Below are 19,289 nucleotides of genomic sequence, written 5' to 3'. Positions count from 1 at the left end.
GCCACCACAGCCACACGTGCACAACCCCAACTCCCATCCCCCACCCGCGCACCACACCGCCCGCCCACTTTTTCCCGCGCTCTCCCTCAGCCGCCGCTCGGCGGCGCCCCGCCCGCTCCCGCCTCCAACGGTGACCGTTGGCGCATGCGCGGGGCCGCGGCGAGTCCTTAGCGACGGGGCGGCGGCGCATGCGCAGAGTGGGCGCGCGCGGAGGGCGCTGTGGTAGCTGGGCAGCGCGGCGGCCATGGAGCCGGGAGAGGAGGTGGAGGATGAGGAGGAGGAGGAGCAGCGGGTTCCTGTGAGTATGAACAGCGCTGAGAGGCTCAGTTAGGCGGGTTTTGAAAGGGTTATCCGGCAGGGAAGGTGTGGGTGGGGGATGTGAGCCCCCACAGGCCGCTGTTCTCCTTCTCTGGGCAGAGAGGGGCTGCAGCTGGCCTGGTCCCTTCCCCTCCATCTCTTCAGTGTATGTGTGTGTGTGTGTGACATTGGCCTGCTTGCTTTGTGCCTTCCTGGCTCTGTGCAGTGCGGATGGAGCAGCCTCTCAGAGCCCCCTGTGACCCTGAAGGGCTCTGTGTGATTTGCAGCACTGGAGATGAGGAGATTGTGGATCATAGAGTTGTAGAATAGCCTGGGTTGAAGAAGACCACAATGATCACGTAGTTCCAACCCCCTGCTATGTGCAGGGTCACCAGCCAGCAGACCAGGCTGCCCAGAGCCACATCCAGCCTGGCCTTGAATGCCTGCAGGGATGGGACATCGACAGCCTCCTTGATAGGTGGGGAAATGATTTCCAGCTCAAAGAGGAGAGACGTAGACTGGGTTTGAGGAAAAATGGTGCTAAAGGTGGTGAATCGCTGGCACAGGTTGCCCAGAGAGGCAGTGGGTGCCCCATCCTAGGAGGCACCAAGGTCAGGCTGGACAGGGCTCTGAGCATCAGATGGAACTGTGGGTGCTGCTGTTTGTTGCAGAGCAGTTGGATTAGGTGGCCTTCAGGGTCCCTTCCAACTCAAAACAATTCTCTGAAACCAAAAAGCTCACTGCAAAGCTTCACCTTGGAGCACTGAAGGATCTCTGAGGTCTCACAGTGGTTGCTGTCACACTGTCTGCAGACGTTCCCCAGGAAGAATGATGGGTTGCTACAGGATTCAGTCTTACCTGGGCAATCAGTAGGAATTAAATGAATGGAAGCAGTCAGTTGAGTAAGTGTGACATGGTAAAGGCAAGTCCAGCCTCAACACATGTAAGCAGAGGGGTTCAAGTGGGGCAGTTTGGAAGCTTTTTGATGAAAAATGTTCACAGTGTGACATTAGGAAACAGAGGATCTTGTGTGATTGTGTGCCCTTATGAATATTTAAGTAGAAACAAAGTTTATCTGCACACTGATTTGCAGACATAACTTTCCTCATTAACATCACATGTAACTTGTGAGAAAGTTACAGACCAGTGAGCTTGCCTCCTGCGTCTCATTTTGTCTTCTTGGTGTTCATCATAGATCAGATCATTTTGCCCCGTTTGGGGTTCTGTGTTTTGTTGTCTCATGGTAGCCATCGACTTCCTTCTCCACATTTGTTTAGCCCTGCGGTTTAGCTGCTGCTCTGGCAACCAGAGCTCCGAGCTGGGAATACCAGATGGACCTGAGCCAAGCGTGCTGCCAGCACACTGCCTGCTGTGAGTGGGGGGGATGCAGTGCAGATGCCAGCTGCATCTTCTGCTTGTCCTGCTGTGGCTGCTCTTACACCTTTATTGTGTTTTTGTTGCAAGAGGCGTTTGCTGTAATTTCAATCAGCAGAGAGAGGCTAGCTCTGTAAGCCCATCTTTGTCAAAGTTGTCACACCCAGGGCTGTAGTTTTATGAGTGCCATATATCAGCGAGCTTCTACTGAAAGGACTGAGCGGTGTGTGCTACCGTGCCCTGCTTGCTTCTTCTCTGTAGGCAATAAAGCAATGCAGCTTGGTAGTAGCAGGCTGTTAACTGTGTTCAGAACTAAAGAAACATGTAGTTGACTTACATATCAAATTTTTGCTTGCTAAGGAGGAACAGAGGCTCTACCTTCCTTCTGAAGGGCCATTTTATGGTTGTTGAAGGACATCATGGAACTTCTGAAAGGTGTTGAGCTATAAAAATGAGATGGAACTCTGTAGCCAACGTAGTGCTACGACTTATTGCTTGTACAACTTCGTGGTCAATGAAGACAGTTTGTTTTTAATTGTGAGGATTCTTGAAGCCTTGCCTTATTTTGAGTGGTCTGTTGGTCAGAATAAAGCAGGGAGGGTTGAGTTTCGGTGTTGAAGCATTTGATGGTGCAAAACTGAGAAACTTTCATGTTTCTTTCTTCATCAGTGATGAATGTCAAACAAGAACTGTTCGTTTGGAGAGATGATTTCCATTATGGTGTTCATGTCATGTGAGGTTCCTTTGAAGAGCAGTGCTACTCATGTGCATGAAGCTGCACTACCCAAGAATGAGAAGCTACAGCTGTGAAGTGTTACATTCATAGAATCGTAGAATGGCCTGGGTTGAAAAGGACCACGATGCTCATCCAGTTCCAACCCCCTGCTATGTGCAGGGTTGCCAACCAGCAGACCAGGCTGCCCAGAGCCACATCCAGCCTTCCAACTTCCTCCTAATATCTAAAGCATTTCTCATAATGCTTTAGCTAAGCTGCATCTCTTGCTGATGAGCCTTTTGTCCAAGATACACATTTTGCTAATGGTCTGATGCTGATGATATATAATGCTTGGCTGTGAGATTCATCTCGGGGTCAGCTTTGGTTGGAGGCCTGCTGTTCAGCTCTCAGTGCTTCAGAGACTGCACTAAGTGATTGAGGTGGACAGGGTTTGCTCACCATAGGTTATTTTAAAGAGGAGAGTAAAGAATAAGATGCACAGTTCTGTTGTTTAAGTCTTTTGTTCATTGTGTGCATCTTGCTGTCATTACTCATCCATTCTTCTGTCCTCTAAAACACTCGGCTAATTAATTATGCTCAGCATAGCTAAATAAAATCAGTACCTATTTCTTTTTGGCACAGTTGGGTCCCCTACCTGATGCTATTAATTTCCATCTGAATTAATAAAATTGTCCTTTGAAATCAAATTTTCAGTATTAAGCCTCAATTAAATTATGGAATAGCTGCTGGAATGTTTTGAATTCAGAGCTGCTGTCGTGTGCACTTCAGTGCCACTTCTTTTAATTACTTGATTATGTGAAGAAGAAAAACTAAGGGAGTGCAATGCAGCAGTGACTGAAGGTATGGGTGCAGGCTGCAATTATTGCCTTTAGCTTTGTCACAGAGCCTAATCTAACTTCTGTGTGTGCAGGGAAACACTTTGAGACAGTGTTGGACAGCTGCTCCCTGTGTTCTGGGTTCCTCAGTGCTTCAACACCTTGTGTGGAAGGGAAATGGGAGCACAAATATTCTTGCTGTTCCAAGTGATTTGCTTTGCTGCCCTGTACAGAAGCTGTAGGTGCAGTTGTGTAGGGCTCCCAGATGACCCATAGCTGCCTGCAGGCAGCATGTGGTATTCTGGCTGTGGTCAGCAGTGCTGGGCTGGCTGCATTCACAAGCAGCCCCCTGGGCTCAATTTTTGTGTTTTAAAGCAGCAAATGAACCTGCCCTTCTTAGCTGAGTGTCTGGACCCTGTGGAATTTCATTCACTGGTTAAATGTGGTGGTAGATGGCTATCTTACGGTACTGGAGATGTCTTGTGTATTTTCTTTTTAGGTAATAGGCTATGAAAAATATGTATACATACCCAGAAATTACATTTTGCTTCAGAAATGTGAATTTTCCTTTCAGCCTATTGCAACAACTCCGCCACGCCGCACTTGGAGGGAGGAATCCTTAAGCCAAAGCAGCAGTGAGACCCAGGCCTCAGCTGCCAGCGGGATCTCCCTGGGAGAAGCAATACGTCAGAGAACGGCTGCTCATCAGGTATTTGTGTTGTGCTTCTATGAGTTGTGTCTGAAGTTTACTTATGGGATTTAAAGTAACACAGACTGCTTTATTTTGTGCAGTTGGGAAGTGCTTTGCTTAGTAGTTGCCAGCTGCACACTGCAAGCCGCCTTTACTGTGTCCTGTTGGGTACTGTATCACCCAGCATCCTCCTGAAGCATTTGTCTTCATCAGGGTTGTTCTTTCTGAGTGAGAAATTTCACAAAGATGAACAGAGAGGCTGCAGCACCTCCCTACAAAGACAGGCTGAGGGAGCTGGGCTTCTTCAGCCTGGAGAGAGAAGGCTGCAGGGTGACCTCATTGCAGCCTGCAGTACCTAAAGGTAGCCTACAGACAGTCAACTCTGTGAAAGGGTGGATAACAGCAGGATGAGGGGAAGTAAGGGAGGGAAGGATTGAGGTTGGATGTGAGGGGGAAGTTCTTGATAGAGAGAGTGGTGAGGTGCTGGAACAGCTGCCCAGAGAGGCTGTGATGCCCCGTCCATCCCTGGAGGTGTTGAAGGCCAGGTTGGATGGGGCCCTGGGCAGCCTGGGCTGCTATGAAATGTGGAGGTTGGTGGCCTGCCTGTGTCAGGGGGTTGGAGCTTGGTGATCCTTGAGGTCCCTTCCAACCCCAGCCATTCTATGATTTTGGTTTGAAAAAATTTTCTGCTTTTGTCAGATTTGGAGAGAGAGCTCAGTTTCTGACAGGAGATGGAAGGCTGGTGATCAGTAGGTGGTAAGAACTGACAACAGACTTCAGCAGTTCATGACTGCATTGTACTTTTACATCTAAAAACTGAGTATTTGCATAGAAAGTATAACTTAGAAGCAACAGTTTTGCTATTCTGCAGCGTACGTTTTATTTCCTTGGAAGTGCATCTGATAAAATGTTCCTCTTGATCCTCGAGCACGCTTTATCTCCCTGCCTGTTCTTAGGAAATTGACTCATGGTATCAGCTTCCAGCAGAGGTGGATGCCAGCCGTTTAACTGCTGCCTCAGAGACAAAGCTTGGCCTGGCTTCTGATAGGAATGACCTGACTGAGTTCCCTACCCTGGAGGAAGGAATGTTGCCTTCAGCAGAAACATCGAGAAGGCAGCATCCTGAAGATACAATGCATGGCTTGCTGCTGGGTATGTTCAACATGGCACTTCCTTCTTTACTTTCATTTTAAATCTGCTAGATGATTAGGATTTTACTCTTCTTTAAAAGCAGTCTTCAGCCCGGATTTGTCATCTTATTTTGAGAACTGCTGTTGACAAAATACATTCTGTTTAACATTTTTGTCAAATCACATCTTCAGAATGAGATTGTTTGTACCCCTTTCTCACGAATTCAGGCTACTCAATGCTCCTTTCTGCAAGATGTGTTCAGATAAGTGGTAGTTCAGTAGCCGCACACTTCTATAATGGTACTTGATATTCTATTAGTGGTCCTAATTACTAACACTAGTGTTTGGGTACAATTTATATTACTGTCAGAAACACTTTCTAATTCTAACTGGGAAAGATAAGCCTTTCTGTGGCTTCCCTTCACATCCAATCACTGTGATGTAGTTGAAGATTGATCTGTAAGTTCTCATCCATTCTGGATTATGTTTCATTTTCATCCATGTGGAGACAGAACGTTCCATTTAAATCTATTTCTATGATGTATAATCCTCATGTACTAGCAAATCTTATGAGACTTCTGTTAGTATCACAGCATTATTCTCTGCATCTTAAGACACCAAGAATGCCACAACCCTACTGATTTATTATAGTAATTTGGAATTATCCTCAAAATGGTGGAAACGAGACGATTTTTTTTTTCCCCCCTTCATTGCAATTAATCATAGCAAGTGCATCTGTCCCCAGCAAGAGATACTAATTAATTGTGGAAGTGGAGCCAATTTTGATTGGATCTATTTTTCTTTATTGCCTTTATTTATTAATATTTAGCTTTTTTTTTTTTTTTTTTTTTTTTTTTTTTTAATCTTCAACCTTAAGCTCTGGCAATTGATTTATTAAGGGAGAGAAGTGACTGGAGAGCAGCTCAGCAGAAAGGGACCTGGGGGTGGTGATGACAGCAGCATTCCTGGCAGCCAAGAGGATAAACCATGTTTTGGGGTTAAACTGAATTTAAACAGCACAGCATGTGGATGCCCCATCCCTGCAGGCATTCAAAGCCAGGCTGGATGTGGCTCTGGGCAGCCTGGGCTGCTGGTTGGTGACCCTGCACACAGCAGGGGTTGGAACTGGATGAACATTGTGCTCCTTTGCAACCCAGGCCATTCTGTGATTCCATGTAGCCAACTGATCACAAGAGATCATTTCCTTCCAGTGCAGTTTTCAATACCCATGTGGCTTCAGTAGTTGGTTTTTCCTCCTGTGCTGTCTGTGGAAGACAGAGCTAGTGAGGGCTGTTAGGAATGCTTGTTTTAGGTACCAATCCTGAGCTGGTTTCCTTGCTTGCTTTGCTTACATTTGCGTTGTTTTAACTTATTGCTTGGAGAGGAGAAGGCTCTGGGGAGACTTCATTGTGGTCCTGCAATATTTGAAAGGAGCGTATAAACAGGAGGAGGTGGGTGGTGATAGGGCAAGGGGGAATGGTTGTAAACTGAGACAGGGGAGGTTTAGATTGGACATGAGGAGGAAGTTTTTGCCCCAGAGGGTGGTGAGGCACTGGAACAGGTTGCCCAAGGAGGCTGTGGATGCCCCATCCCTGCAGGCATTCAAGGCCAGGCTGGATGTGGCTCTGGGCAGCCTGGTCTGCTGGTTGGTGACCCTGCACACAGCAGGGGTTGGAACTGGGTGAGCACTGTGCTCCTTTTCAACCCAGGCCATTTTAGGATTCTGTGATTGCATTTCTGTTTCCTTGCATCCAAGTTACCATATTAAGATTTGCCCACATGTCCCTCAGCCACTCTCCTTGTCCATTGGGTGCCATACAGCTATTGCATGTAGGCCTAAAGTTGTGCTATAAATGTTAGTTCTTTCCTGACGCCCCATCAAGGCTCCTTTTATGCACCTACTTGCATTTACTTCTTGAAAACTCACTTCTGAACGATGCTGTTACAAAATCTCAAGTGTTTCTTTTTGTATTGATTTTCCTTAGAGGTTCACTGCAAGATCAAGTGTTACCACACCCATTATGGTGTATTTGTGACTCACTTCTCCAGGATGTAACTGGAATTGCTGAATAGAGCTGTCTCTAAGGCTGGTTTCACTGCGCCACTGGGCCATTCTTTTCAGGAACAAACAAAATAATTACAGGCAAATAGCATGATTGCTTGTGGTATTTTAAAATAAGCCTCTGTTTCTTTCAGTTAACTGCAAGTTCAGCTTGCAGTTTGCTGTTCCTCTACCTGCTTGTTCTCATGCTGCTCTTTGTTCTGAAGCTGCTTAAGGGGATGAGTTTGGAGTTGCCTTGGGGGAATAACCTGCTAGGTATTCATGGCTCCTACAGGCCTTATGGGTTCAGTGGTGAATATCACTGTGCTCTAATGCTAATCTATTCCTTTTTCAGGAAGTGTTTTGAATCCCCTTTTGGTGGTAGCAAGAAAAAATAAGAATGACAGTTGTGTTGAAATAGTTCCTGCTGCATCGTGGAACAGATTGACAAAGCCAAGAAGGTTTTGTTTTTGTTTTGCCTTCCTTTTTTTTTTTTTTATCTTCCACAAATGGCAATTTGACTCTGGCATTCAGGGTTGTCAGCAGGCTGTAAGATAAAATAGCGTGCCCAGCTTTGCTTGTTCAGTGAATTCAACTGTGAGGAAGCTTTTGACCTTCAGAGCGACAGCAGGAAGAATTACTGTTTTGACACAAGATCCTCAAAGAGTGTTGTACTGACGTCACTTGCTGCTTTAAGCATCAAGCACCTGCTTCTCTGCCTGCAAAACCTGGGTTATGGCTGAATGTAATGAGCCCCTCCATCATTGTAAGCATCCAAAATATGATGGCAGTGATCTTTTTCCCTCTAGAAGAAAGAAAGTTACTGAAAGCATTAGACTTTGTGTGCTGTAAGATCGGAGAAGGTTAAAATAAAAAACCATGCAAGGTAAAACATTTGACGTGGGTGGAGTTGCACGGCATGAAATGTCACTTTTGTAGCCCTGTTAAATGTCAGCTGTTGTGTTGATGAGGGTGGTTGTGCAGGGGACAGGCTGGAGGAGAGGATTTCCACCAAGGATGTGACTGCAGTGAATCTCAATTACTCCCTTTTCCTCCTTTTCTCTGTTCCCTTTTCCTTCCCTCTTCTTGCTTGGCCTTGTCAGTCAGCTGCTGCTTCAAGTCACTGCTCACCACTGCTCCTGTGATGGGAAAGCTCTGGGGAAGGGATGGTCTGACAACCTAAGGCACATCCCTGCTACAGGGCAAAGCCAGAGCCCTCTGAATCAGGGAAGCAAGACTGAAGTGGAGGCCAGGCTGGGGGTGCAGTTTTGGCTATATTTAGTCAGCTGAAGGCTGCTTCTGAAAAGGAAGAGCCTGGATCTGCGTCGTTTGTTCCTGCTGCGTCCTGTAGCTGTGTGAATCAGTGCAATCAGATCAGTTTGCTGTTGGGACTGAAATGAGACCATCTCCATTTCTAACTAACATTACGTTTTGTTTGGCTTGAAGTGCTGCTGTCTGTTCAAGGGAGGGAGAAAGAAAAAGAGTGAGGGAACACATCCTTGGGCTGGTGTGGAGTGACTGGGGCTTTCTCTTGCCGTAGTGCAGTTCTGATGCTTTAGGTGCTGTTGGAGAACTTTGGGGCTCCTGTTCAGGAGTTCTGAAGGAAGCTGAAGAGGGAAGGAAGAGGAAATTGAAGCAAAACTTTTGCTGTTGAATATAAATGCTGAATCTATGAATGTTCTGTCTAAACTGCCTTGCATGTCCTGTAGAGAGCCAGCAATGTAGGGACATGTTGATGCATTCAGGAGTACCTTGTCATCTGAGATTGCATAGCTTCAGCGTTTTATGTTGGGCTGCTGTTATACGTTGTCTGAAATGCTCCTAATTACCAAAGTTCTGGTCTTCTGTACTTACATACAAGATTGTGATTAGGTTGCCCTCCTTCAATACACTGAACAGGTCTAGCAGGCACCTGTGATGACAACTGGGCCTCAGTTATAGGAAGATTTCTATGATTTGCCATGCTGTGCTGCCAGGTGACCCAGAGTGCCCAGCATCAGCGATGCAAGCTGCTCATTGCTTGGCAGGCATCTGCTTCATCCATGTGCCTGCTTTGTAAGAACACAGAGGTGTCTGGAGGTCAGTTGAGTGGTTGCAAACAGGACAGGGCCAAGAATGGCTGCTGAGGGGACAAGATGCACAATAAAAAAAAACAACAACAACAATATGAAGACATTTAGCCCTGCAGAGAAGGACCTGGGGTGTCCTGAGGGATGAAAAACTGAATGTGAGCCAGCAGTGTGCTCTTGCAGCTTGGAAAGCAAATGGGATCCTGGGCTCCATCAGAAAAGGGGTGGCCAGCAGGGACAGGGAGGTGATTGTCCCTCTCTACTCTGCTCTTGTGAGGCCCCATCTGCAGTACTGCATCCAGGTCTGGAGCCCCCAGTACAAGAAAGACAGGGAGCTGTTAGAGAGGGTTCAGAGGAGAGCCACAAAGATGAGCAGAGGGCTGGAGCACCTCCCTATGAAGACAGGCTGAGGGAGCTGGGCTCGTTCAGCATGGAGAAGAGAAGGCTGCAGGGTGACCTCAGTGCAGCCTGCAGTACCTAAAGGGAGCCTACAGACAGGAGGGGAGTCAGCTCTGTGAAAAGGTAGATAACAGCAGGACAAGGGGAAATGGTTTGAAGTTGAGGGAGGGAAGATTGAGATGGATGTGAGGGGGAAGTTCCTTACTATGAGAGTGGTGAGGTGCTGGAACAGCTGCCCAGAGAGGCTGTGATGCCCCGTCCATCCCTGGAGGTGTTGAAGGCCAGGTTGGATGGGGCTCTGGGCAGCCTGGGCTGCTATGAAATGTGGAGGTTGGTGGCCCTGCCTGTGGCAGGGGCTTGGAGCTTCATGATCCTTGAGGTCCTTCCAGCCCAAGCCACTCTATGATTCTGTGATGCACACCTGTGTAGTGAGAAATTCCTGTATGTCACTGTGTGGAGAATGCTGTATCATTTTTCATCACTTTGAGTGCTAGGTTGCATTTCTTAGTGCAAATACTGAGCAATACTTACATTTGATCAAGTATATCCTCAAAGCATGGATTTATCAGCCAAATATTGTAACTTTGTGTGTGTACATACACATGTATTTTATCAGAACATGTAGATGCATTAAAAATTGTTTGGCAGGATCTGTTTGTGACAGCAGTTGACATTTTGTTTTCCCAATTATTTTTCAGTTCCCTCCCTCGTAGTCTTTTTGTCTCTTCATTTACCAAGGCAGCACCCCCAGGCTGCATGGTGCAGAAGGCTTTCCTTTTAATCACTGCTGATTCTCAGTTTAGCTTGAAAACACTTTTTCATTCAAAGTGAAGAAGTTAAGCTGAAAATGGAGAAAAGCTGCTTCTGTTGTGTGAGTAAAAGTAAGTTGCCAGTTCTGAGAAGGTGAGGTCTATCGTGATGTGCGATGACAAGTCTAATTCAATAACTGCAATTACTATTTCCTTTGTTCAGTAATAGCATTTTAAATGCAAAACCAGATTTGGGAGGAAAGAAGTGCATGTAATACAGCTAAGGGAGTTTGGCTTCCAACTTGCTTAACATTTCTTAAAATAAATGCTACGGTTTGCCTGTTGTTTCAGTATTTTCAAGTATAATAAAAATGAAAAATAATGACTTGAATAAATATATAGTGAACAGAACAAATGTTTGATTAAATAACACTGTAAACTTTGTCTGTTCCCAGTTAGTGTTTGGGAATGAGAAATCTACTGTGCCGAATGTATTTGATACTAAGCCAGTATCAACCACTGAAAGCAAGCCTCTGTTTTCTCTAAGCCTGAAATGTTACAAATGACAGTGGATTAAATCAGTCTCCTGTTCCTTGGTTTTTAAATCATGATTCAAACCGTGAAATCACAACTACAGATCAGTGCTGTAAATGTGGCCACGCTCCTGATAGCAGCCTGACGCTGCTGTAAATGAGACATCCCTGACCTTGCTCCTTTTTGCCCTTGGATCCTGCTTCTCCTACGCTGCTGCTGTCAGTGTTTTCTTCTCCTTTTCTTGTTCTTTCTTTCTAACTAGTTTTTGTACCATTTCCATGCACGCTGTAATTTTTTCACCCTGTTTTGCACTGATGCTTACCAGTCTACATCAGAGCATCTTCTGAACGCTTTCTTTTGCCAAGTTGCTCAGAAGCAGTGCTGCTTTTTAATAAATGTTACCACTGTGTTCCTCAAAACTTCTGAAAAAAGCAGACAGCCTATCTTACTTTTCCTATCTGTTTGGTATTGCAAATATTTAAGATGAAAGTGCAGTGGAGTGGTGAGTAATGCAGTGCATTTACCTAACGAAGCAGTGGGGAGAGTTGAGCTTTGGAGAGGCACTGAATGCTGGGAAAACAGACTCCCTGCTTGAGTTGCTGCAGCATGCTTGTGCCATCTGTACTATAGATGCTAAGGTTTAAGGTTGGCTTCCTTTAGGAGACATTAGGCCTGCCATGTGGTGCAGCCAGCTGCTGAGGTAGAAGGGAGTCTTTGAAACTGGGTAGCATCTATTATTATTCTGTCTGCTGATGGGATGGGAAGTAGGGCATTGCTTGGCGATGCAGAATTATTTCTGCTCTGTTAGTTGTGCTCTTGCTATGTAATATTCTAAAGTAATTAAAGACGTTAATTGGAAGTATTAAATTACAAGTGAATCAGAAAGGTCATCTTGTGGTTGGATAACACTCATCAGGTGATGTAATACACTGTGTGGAAAGCCTCAGGGTAAAGCTGACGTATGGTTGAAGTTGATTCTTTGTGTGTAATGGCTCTTATCTGATGTGATTATGCTTCTGTCAGTGATGCAGAGTATAGTTTGTTTGTAATGCTTGAAAACTGAAGAACCTAATTGAAATCAGTGAGAACTCTGCTGAAATTCAGACTCTTGATGACAAGTTGCTTTTTAGCTTAAAAGCATGTGTTTGCTTACAGCAGTATTGTAAGTAACTGTGTAGTCATTTCTGTCTATCAGATGCAAGTTTGCAGTTGGTTTTCTTTTTGTGGTATGAAGCATTTCCCTTTGTTTTTGTAAGCATGGAATTAGAAAGGTTAGATGTGCCAGGTAGCTCAAAGAAAATCAATAGAAACTCAACAATAGAAACTCAAACTTCCTCCTACAGTAGTAAACAGTGGTAATAATATCATGGTGGTGACTAAATTTTGCTATTACTTGCATCTTTAAACTCTAAGGGGAACTGTACAGCCTTTGCTGTAATCAAAACTTACGGTGACTGGAGAAGACAGCAGTGTTTTATTGTTGCAATGAATGGTGATCTGGGTGGAAGCCCTGCAGATGTCCTCCAAGTATGCATGGAAATCACTAGGGGAGGTGCTGACTGATGACTGGAAAAGGACACAGGTGGGCACAAAGATAAATCTGAGGATAAGAGGGTAAGTTAGGGATGTCAGTGTCAAGCAGTGCTTTGAGATTGGTGAGAAGGAACCTGAGCTGTGTAGGTAAGACACCTGAATTTAGCACATAAGGAAATAATGCTTCAGTAGAGTGATTGGTGGGGTTACGTCCGTTTGTGTGGCTGGCATCCATCTGGGTTTGAAAGCTGTGTTAGTTGCCATGTCAGTTTAAAGAGGGATTGCCTTACAAACTTTTATTACTGTGGTGGTGTTATTTTTCACAGGTATGCAGGACAGTCAATTCTCTCCCTGTCTTCCATTGCTGATGTATTCAACACCAGGCCAAAGGATTTTGGATGAGACGCTTTTCCAGCAATCAGAAAGGGATTTCATTCATTTAAGGTAGGATCAAGTTACCTGGTGCCATGGCAGAATACAGCTTTTTTTTTCCTGGCTGGCCATAACTTGTCCTTCCTTTCATAATTACCATTTTACAGTCACAGAAATAGGACAAAGTGGTTTCTTTTTTATTTTCCTTTTAGTAGAGAGAAGCCTTTGTTAGAGTTCTTTGCTTTATTTTGCCTACAGAAGAGTTTGAACAAGAGGAAACTTGAACAGACCTCGTGAACTCTTCATTCCAGTGTACCTGAAAAAAATGAGCAAATGAAGAACTCTGCCCTCCCTGACATCTCTTTAGATTCTGAAATAAAATGTATTGAATTCTGGGGATAAAAATCCGATCCAACTTGTATTTCAACTAATAATGAGTGCATTTACAGGCATGCATGTACTTTGTACCTTCTGCCTGGAAGTATTTAAGGCCAGGCTGGCTGGGACTTTGAGCAAGCTCATCTAATGGGAGGTGTCTCTGCCTGTGCCAAAGGGGTTGGATCGAGGTGATTTAATCTATATGTGCTGTGTGTGTTAATGTGTGATTTAAAAACTTCATTTGTTTAATAAAAGTACAAATTACTGCACTAGCAATTTCCATGAAGTCTTTCTCAAAGCCTTCATATGAACGTGAGGCAAATGACTCTCATGTGAAGAAGGCAAGAAATCTTCACCCTCTTATTGAAGAGGGAAAAAGTCTATGTATAAACATACATATCACAATGTCACAGAATCATTAAGGCTGGAAAAGACCTCTGAGACCACCTAGTCCAACTGTTCACCTACCAACAGTGTTGCCCAATGAACTGGTTGCCTAACAGTGTTCCTTAGTACATATCACATACAATATATATGTTTTTGTATGCTTTTGGAAGTATGTGAGCAACTTTTCTATTTTCTTTGGCCTTTGTCTGTTTTGCAGTTATTTAACTAATATGCATTGTAATTTGTGACATACAAACAAGCAAAATCCTCCAGTCTTAAACTGACTAGAAAGAATGATGTACTAAGTCAAAACTAATTTCATTTTCAGATTTTTATTTTGCAGTCAGTAGAGCTCTCTGATGTTATTGGGACTCTCCCCTTTATAGAGGTTGCATTTATGTGCATGTTACTAAACCCTAATTGGATTAAGTCCTCTTTTAGCCTCTTACACTAAAGCAGAAAATGCAGCTGTTGAAATGGAAAAATGTCATCAGAAATGTTCTTACTGTTCCCCCTTTCTTGTAGAGGAGTTCCTGATGTTTCTGGTGCTTCCGAGCAGCATTCAGATCCTTTGCACATCCCAGAAGCTGCCTGGCTGACAGATGTTGATGCTCCCAGTGACTGCTGCTCCTTGTCCCAGCATCCCCTTTCATTCCAGCAGGCAGAACCTAGTGATGCCAGCTATTTGTCTCAGCAAACCTCTCGTTCTTCTGAACCACTTATGAACAAGGAGGCGAGTGAAGACTGCAAAAATGATATTAATGAGAGGGCATCGATCCCCCAGATGGGTGACAAAGCAGTGAACCAAATGGAAGCTTCACTTGTAAAGCAGACCTGTGTTACTTCTACAGAAGATGACTGTTTCATTTGTGACAACAATGTGCTGGCTCCAGTTTTTGAGCTTTCAGAGAAAGAAAAAGAGTTACTGAGGCGTGATGAGTTCTCATCTTCTGAAAACTCCTCTTGTAAAACAGCTTTGACAAAGAATTCAGGAAAAGGTGAAAGAGAGATGCAAATGGAAAAGGTAAAAATGGCTGAGAGTGAGTCAGAAGGGTGCCTGAGACATCCAGAGAGGCTGGAAAAAGAAAAAGTTCCTGAGCTTGGTTCTTCTCAGGCATTATCTGATGATTTGAAGAAAGACAGTGGTAAAAGTTCAGGTACACAGGATGTGTTTTCTGCAAAGACTTCAGAAATTGCTGGAGAGTCCAGGGGGCGCCGAGTGGATTTGAGTGACTTTGGAAGCATGAAGTTTGTAGCTGTTCCTAATGAAGTCCAGGGAGCTTTCCTGGATCGTGAGGAGAAGCAAGGTTTGAGAGAGGAGGAGTTGAGCCCCATTGTGCCAAGCACCAGTGATAGTGCCCCCAAACAACCAGTCGTGACCAGCATGGAATCTCCTCCTTCCTGCAGTGAGAATGCCCAAGTGGAAATGGAGCCTGGAGTTCACAAGGCTGAATTAACTATTTCAGATGTTTCCATAGAAAGGGGACATAAAGTTACAGACATTTCCCCTTCGCTTAATTGCATTGTAGATGATGGCTCGTTCTTTAGACACTTCTCCCATCCAAGCTATCAGTCTACTCCAGGGATACTGTTAAACAAAAATGTCAGGGCAGAAGTGGGTGCTCGTGTGATCAAATCAGATGTTCGAGCCTCTCCTTTATGCCTAAACGAAGACAATTCTGGGAAGTCATCTACCAGTACACCTACATCTGTTGAGAAGCAACGTTCTCTCCAGTGTGCCCAAAAAGAAAACAACAAGCACTTGGACTCCTTAAAACTGAGATATCCTCACACTGGAAGAATTCAGTCACTCCCATCCCTTAATTTCATGGAGAAGGTGGGCACTTGGAATCTGAGCCAGCCAAAGAATATGCCTGATGTGCTGGCTTTAAGTGACCAGGGTGTAATTTCACATAGGAAGAAAGCCTACAGTGCAATTGCCAGTTCTGCAAACAATATTTTGTCAATGCAAAATAGCAGCAGAAACCCTGAAGATTATATTGCTGCTCCTTCTGGAGGGACGCATTCCCTGGAAAACATTCATTTTCATGATAAAATCTCAGAGCCTGTCCACCCTCTTCCTAGGTCTCAGTCTGACAACTCAGTAAATGTTGCAAGTAGGAACAACTCCCAGACTGATGTTGTTCAACCAGTTAATACAGAAGCAATGCAGCCTCTAGAAGAAAAAAGTAATGTTTCAGGAGTGCCTGAAAATAAATTAGGAGGCTCCTTGATACACCAGCTTACAGCTGAGATTGCTTCTGGGTCTGTTGATAAAGGTAGCAGTGTGGAGCAAACTTCATATCCGGATGCTTTCATTTCCAGTGAAAGAGTTGCTCGCCTCATCAAAGAGGATGGAAACTCTCCAACTGGTGAGCAGGAAAAATGGGATGGTCTTGAAAATCCAAAACTGCCTCGTAACTTAGATGTTGGTCACGTCGGCGTGGACAACTGTGGTGATATTTCCCCAGATAGTCTGAATCTTCCTGCTGCTCATTCTGGGGAAAGCAGCCATCGGGCCTCGGGCTCCCCAGGCTGTTCTTCAGTGGTTTCCAAGCACTTCTTCACCAGTGCAGAAGATGACAACTTCATCTCTGTCAGAGCGACTGCTGTTCTGGAGACTCCAGAGAAAGGAGAGCTTAATATTGAAGAAAGGATCCCCGTAAGTTAATATCTGAGAAGAACTTGTAAGTCCTATTTATCTTTGAGTAAGAAGAGATCTGAATACACTCAGCTGCCTTAGAGTAAATGGGACGGTAGGTAATCCTGGTGCTGCAGGATGGGTTGGCTGAGTTGAGGCTGTTACTTTCATATCTAGTTTCTGATGCTCAGTCGTGTAGGGAGCCTGTAAAGCAATAGTCAGTCTTTCAAAAATACCAGTTGATATTTTTTATGTATGCCTAATAAATCTTCAAGGATCCTTTTTCAAATTCTAATTTTTTTTTTAGTGTCAGAGTCATCTCAGTGTTTTTCCCACTGTTCTTTTATGGTCTACATCACTACATTAAATGGGTTTTGTACTGGTTTGCATTACTGATGAACCAGTTCAGTTGAACAAAATAACTTTTAGGTAGCATTGAATATAGGAAAAGAAGGGGTCAGGCATAGGAAAGAGGATACGTGTGTGTATGTATGTACTTTTTCCTCAAGGTATAAATGATGGTATCATAGTAACAGGATGCAAGAACATACAGATGGGTGGCTAATGGTGGTGGCAAATAAAAGAACCAAGAAAAGAACAGGGCACAGCATTAGTGGTAGGTGAAATCTGCTTGATACAAAGACTTGTAAGTAAGATGCTTACAGCTCTTTTAGCAGAGCATTGATCAGCCTTTTCTAATCTTCCAGCTTCTTTCATATGATCAGGATATAATTATCCAAACACGAAGCTGAGCCTCAAATGCTGACTAAGGAAATGTTAGGCTGCACAAGAGGGAGCTGAACTTCACACGCCCACAGATCTGCAATAATAGCAAAACCAACACGGAGCTCGTTGGCAAATTAAATTGCCTTTTTCCTATAAATACTCTTGCTTGTTCACTTTGTTCCAGTACCTAAGACATAAATTCCTGATTCTTTCATGCTGCTCTTGAAGGGTATTCAAAGCTTCTGCGTGCCTTTTCTCCGTTCTATCTTATGTGCCTGATGCAGATTTCCTTTTCCCTTTCCCCTTCTGAGGATATTTGGTGAGAATGGAGGGCAGATTGTGGCAGCCATGTGAACTTCTAATAGCTGTTGAATGTTGGAGAAAATCAAATGCAGATTTATATTAATGATAAACATGTAATTATCTTCTGAGTAAGTGGCTGCTCCTCTCAGAAGATGACTCCTGTAATCATTAGGTCTTTGGAACTGTGTTTTAGAAGCACTCTTCTCTGAGTTGTCTCAGAAAACATGCATTGAAATAACTACAAATATTGTGATAAGGATATTTGAAGTAGTATTGATGAAATATAATGATTATCTGTTACCTCCATTTTTAATGAATATAATGAGGCATGTTCTCCAGCCCTAATTGTGAGGAATTCTGTTCTCATAAACCACTGACAAAGTAAAAGAGATTAGGTCACACATTAAAAGCTTATATATGTGTGTTTAGTTTAAAAAAAAAAAATCATAGGAAATAGTTGGTGGAGATCTATAGTCTGCTGTATTGAGATTAAAGGTACATGAGTGCTGGCTGCCTTTCAGGAGCCACCTTTGAAAAGCCCAGGTGATTTGTTCTTCCATGAAAAGGTTGCTTGCTTGGTGGGTGAAAGAAGAGAGTGCATGTAATCTGTCTGGATCTAAGTAACGCCTTTGATGCTGTCCCTCACAGTGTCCTTCTGAACAAATTGTCCAGCTGTGAGATGAAGAGGTTCGTGCAATACTTGGTGATGAGCTGACTGAATGGCAGAGGTCAAAGTCTTACAGGGAATGAGGCCACATCTGGCTAGTGGTGTTCCCAAGGTCTCAGTTCTAGGGCCAATGCCATTCAATGCTTTTATGAGTGATCCTGGATGCTGGAGTGAAGTGCATCCTCAGCAAGTTGCCTGCCAGTACTAAACTGAGAGGTGCTCTTGACTCCCTGGAGGGGAAGAGGCATTGCAGAGGGATCTGGTTTGTTGATGGTTGTTCCCTGCTCTAGCGTGAAATTCAGTGAGGGCAAATAGTATGTGATGCACATGGGAAGGAGCAGTGCTGGATACAGACACTGGGAAATGAGAGGCTGCAGTGCTGGACCTGGGAGGGGAAGTGAAGGAAGGTGCCAGTCACTGGGTACCAATGACAGGACATGTGGGAATAGCACAAGCAGCACTAAGATTATCGAGGTCTGTACTTGATACTAAGAAATATTTCTTAAGGTGAGGGTGGTCAAACACTGGAATGAGCTTCCTGGAAAGGTGAGTGGTGCCTGATTTCTGCTTTTGGTTTTCTGGAAGCAGTCAGGCAGTTGAACTCAGTCTTTGAAGATCTCTTCCAACCAAACTATTCTGAGGATGGGAAAAACTTGTGCAGCTTCAGAATTGATTGACATTCTTAAGAATGCAGTGTGTTTCCTTTTGCCAGATCTACCTTCGCAACCTTGGCATCGACCAGTCGCCTGGGACCATACTGACTCCTTTTGTACCCCGAGGACCAATGAGGGAAGTTGAATTTTCCCCTTCAGATCTCAGGACACTGAAGGGCTCCACTGACACACTGACAAGGACCATTCAGCAGCCACCAGGTATGGGGAAGGAAGGCCTTGTGGTGGGCAAATCTTAGTCAGCACATGGCTCTGAGATTGTTCTTGGCCTGGCAGTGTCAAGTCTGTTTCTTCTCCTATGATTTGATATGCATTCCTTCTCCTTTCACACAGAGGGTGGTGAGGCACTGGAACAGGTTGCCCAAGGAGGCTGTGGATGCCCCATCCCTGCAGGCATTCAAGGCCAGGCTGGATGTGGCTCTGGGCAGCCTGGGCTGCTGGTTGGTCACCCTGCACATAGCAGGGGGTTGGAACTGGATGATCACTGTGGTCCTTTGCAACCCAGGCCATTTTGTGATGCTCCAGTTTCATTCACATTATTTGATCTTCAGCCAGCAGAGGTGTGAGATTTTTGGCATTGGAAAAATAAGGATTAAAACCTTTGGAAACGTGCTTTTTTGCTAAGAAATTTGGTGTTTTTGACATCTTCTAGCCAGAGCAGTGGCAGTTTACATTTATTATTTTTTTTTCTCAAGAATTCTTATAAAGCAAATGCTTAGTAAAGATTGTGTGACCAGACCTTTTGTTCCTGTGAGAGCAACGAGTCTTGATTTCTT

The 19,289-nt window shown here is 44.4% G+C and overlaps 1 protein-coding gene across 7 annotated transcripts in view; it reads left to right on the top strand.

The window, feature by feature from the left end:
* The first annotated feature begins 185 nt into the window (after nt 1-185).
* Nucleotides 186-19,289, top strand: part of ALMS1 (ALMS1 centrosome and basal body associated protein) — a 49,445-nt gene continuing 30,341 nt past the window's right edge. For 5 of the 7 annotated variants that reach the window (XM_048943603.1, XM_048943604.1, XM_048943605.1 and 2 more), the window contains exons 1-6: nt 186-298; nt 3,797-3,931; nt 4,870-5,065; nt 12,695-12,812; nt 14,031-16,167; nt 18,555-18,714. In XM_048943603.1, the coding sequence (XP_048799560.1) occupies nt 245-298; nt 3,797-3,931; nt 4,870-5,065; nt 12,695-12,812; nt 14,031-16,167; nt 18,555-18,714 (2,800 nt within the window). In that variant the 5' untranslated portion in view covers nt 186-244. Of the gene's footprint in view, nt 299-3,796; nt 3,932-4,869; nt 5,066-7,439; nt 7,971-10,250; nt 10,434-12,694; nt 12,813-14,030; nt 16,168-18,554; nt 18,715-19,289 lie in introns of those variants that run through there. The other 2 variants (XM_048943608.1, XM_048943609.1) reach the window with 2 other exon arrangements.

Source organism: Lagopus muta, chromosome 4, assembly GCF_023343835.1.
Source record: "Lagopus muta isolate bLagMut1 chromosome 4, bLagMut1 primary, whole genome shotgun sequence".
In the NCBI taxonomy this organism is placed as follows: domain Eukaryota; kingdom Metazoa; phylum Chordata; class Aves; order Galliformes; family Phasianidae; genus Lagopus; species Lagopus muta.
The sequence above is the reverse complement of the archived record's forward strand: the minus strand, read 5'-3'. Positions and strand labels throughout refer to the sequence as shown.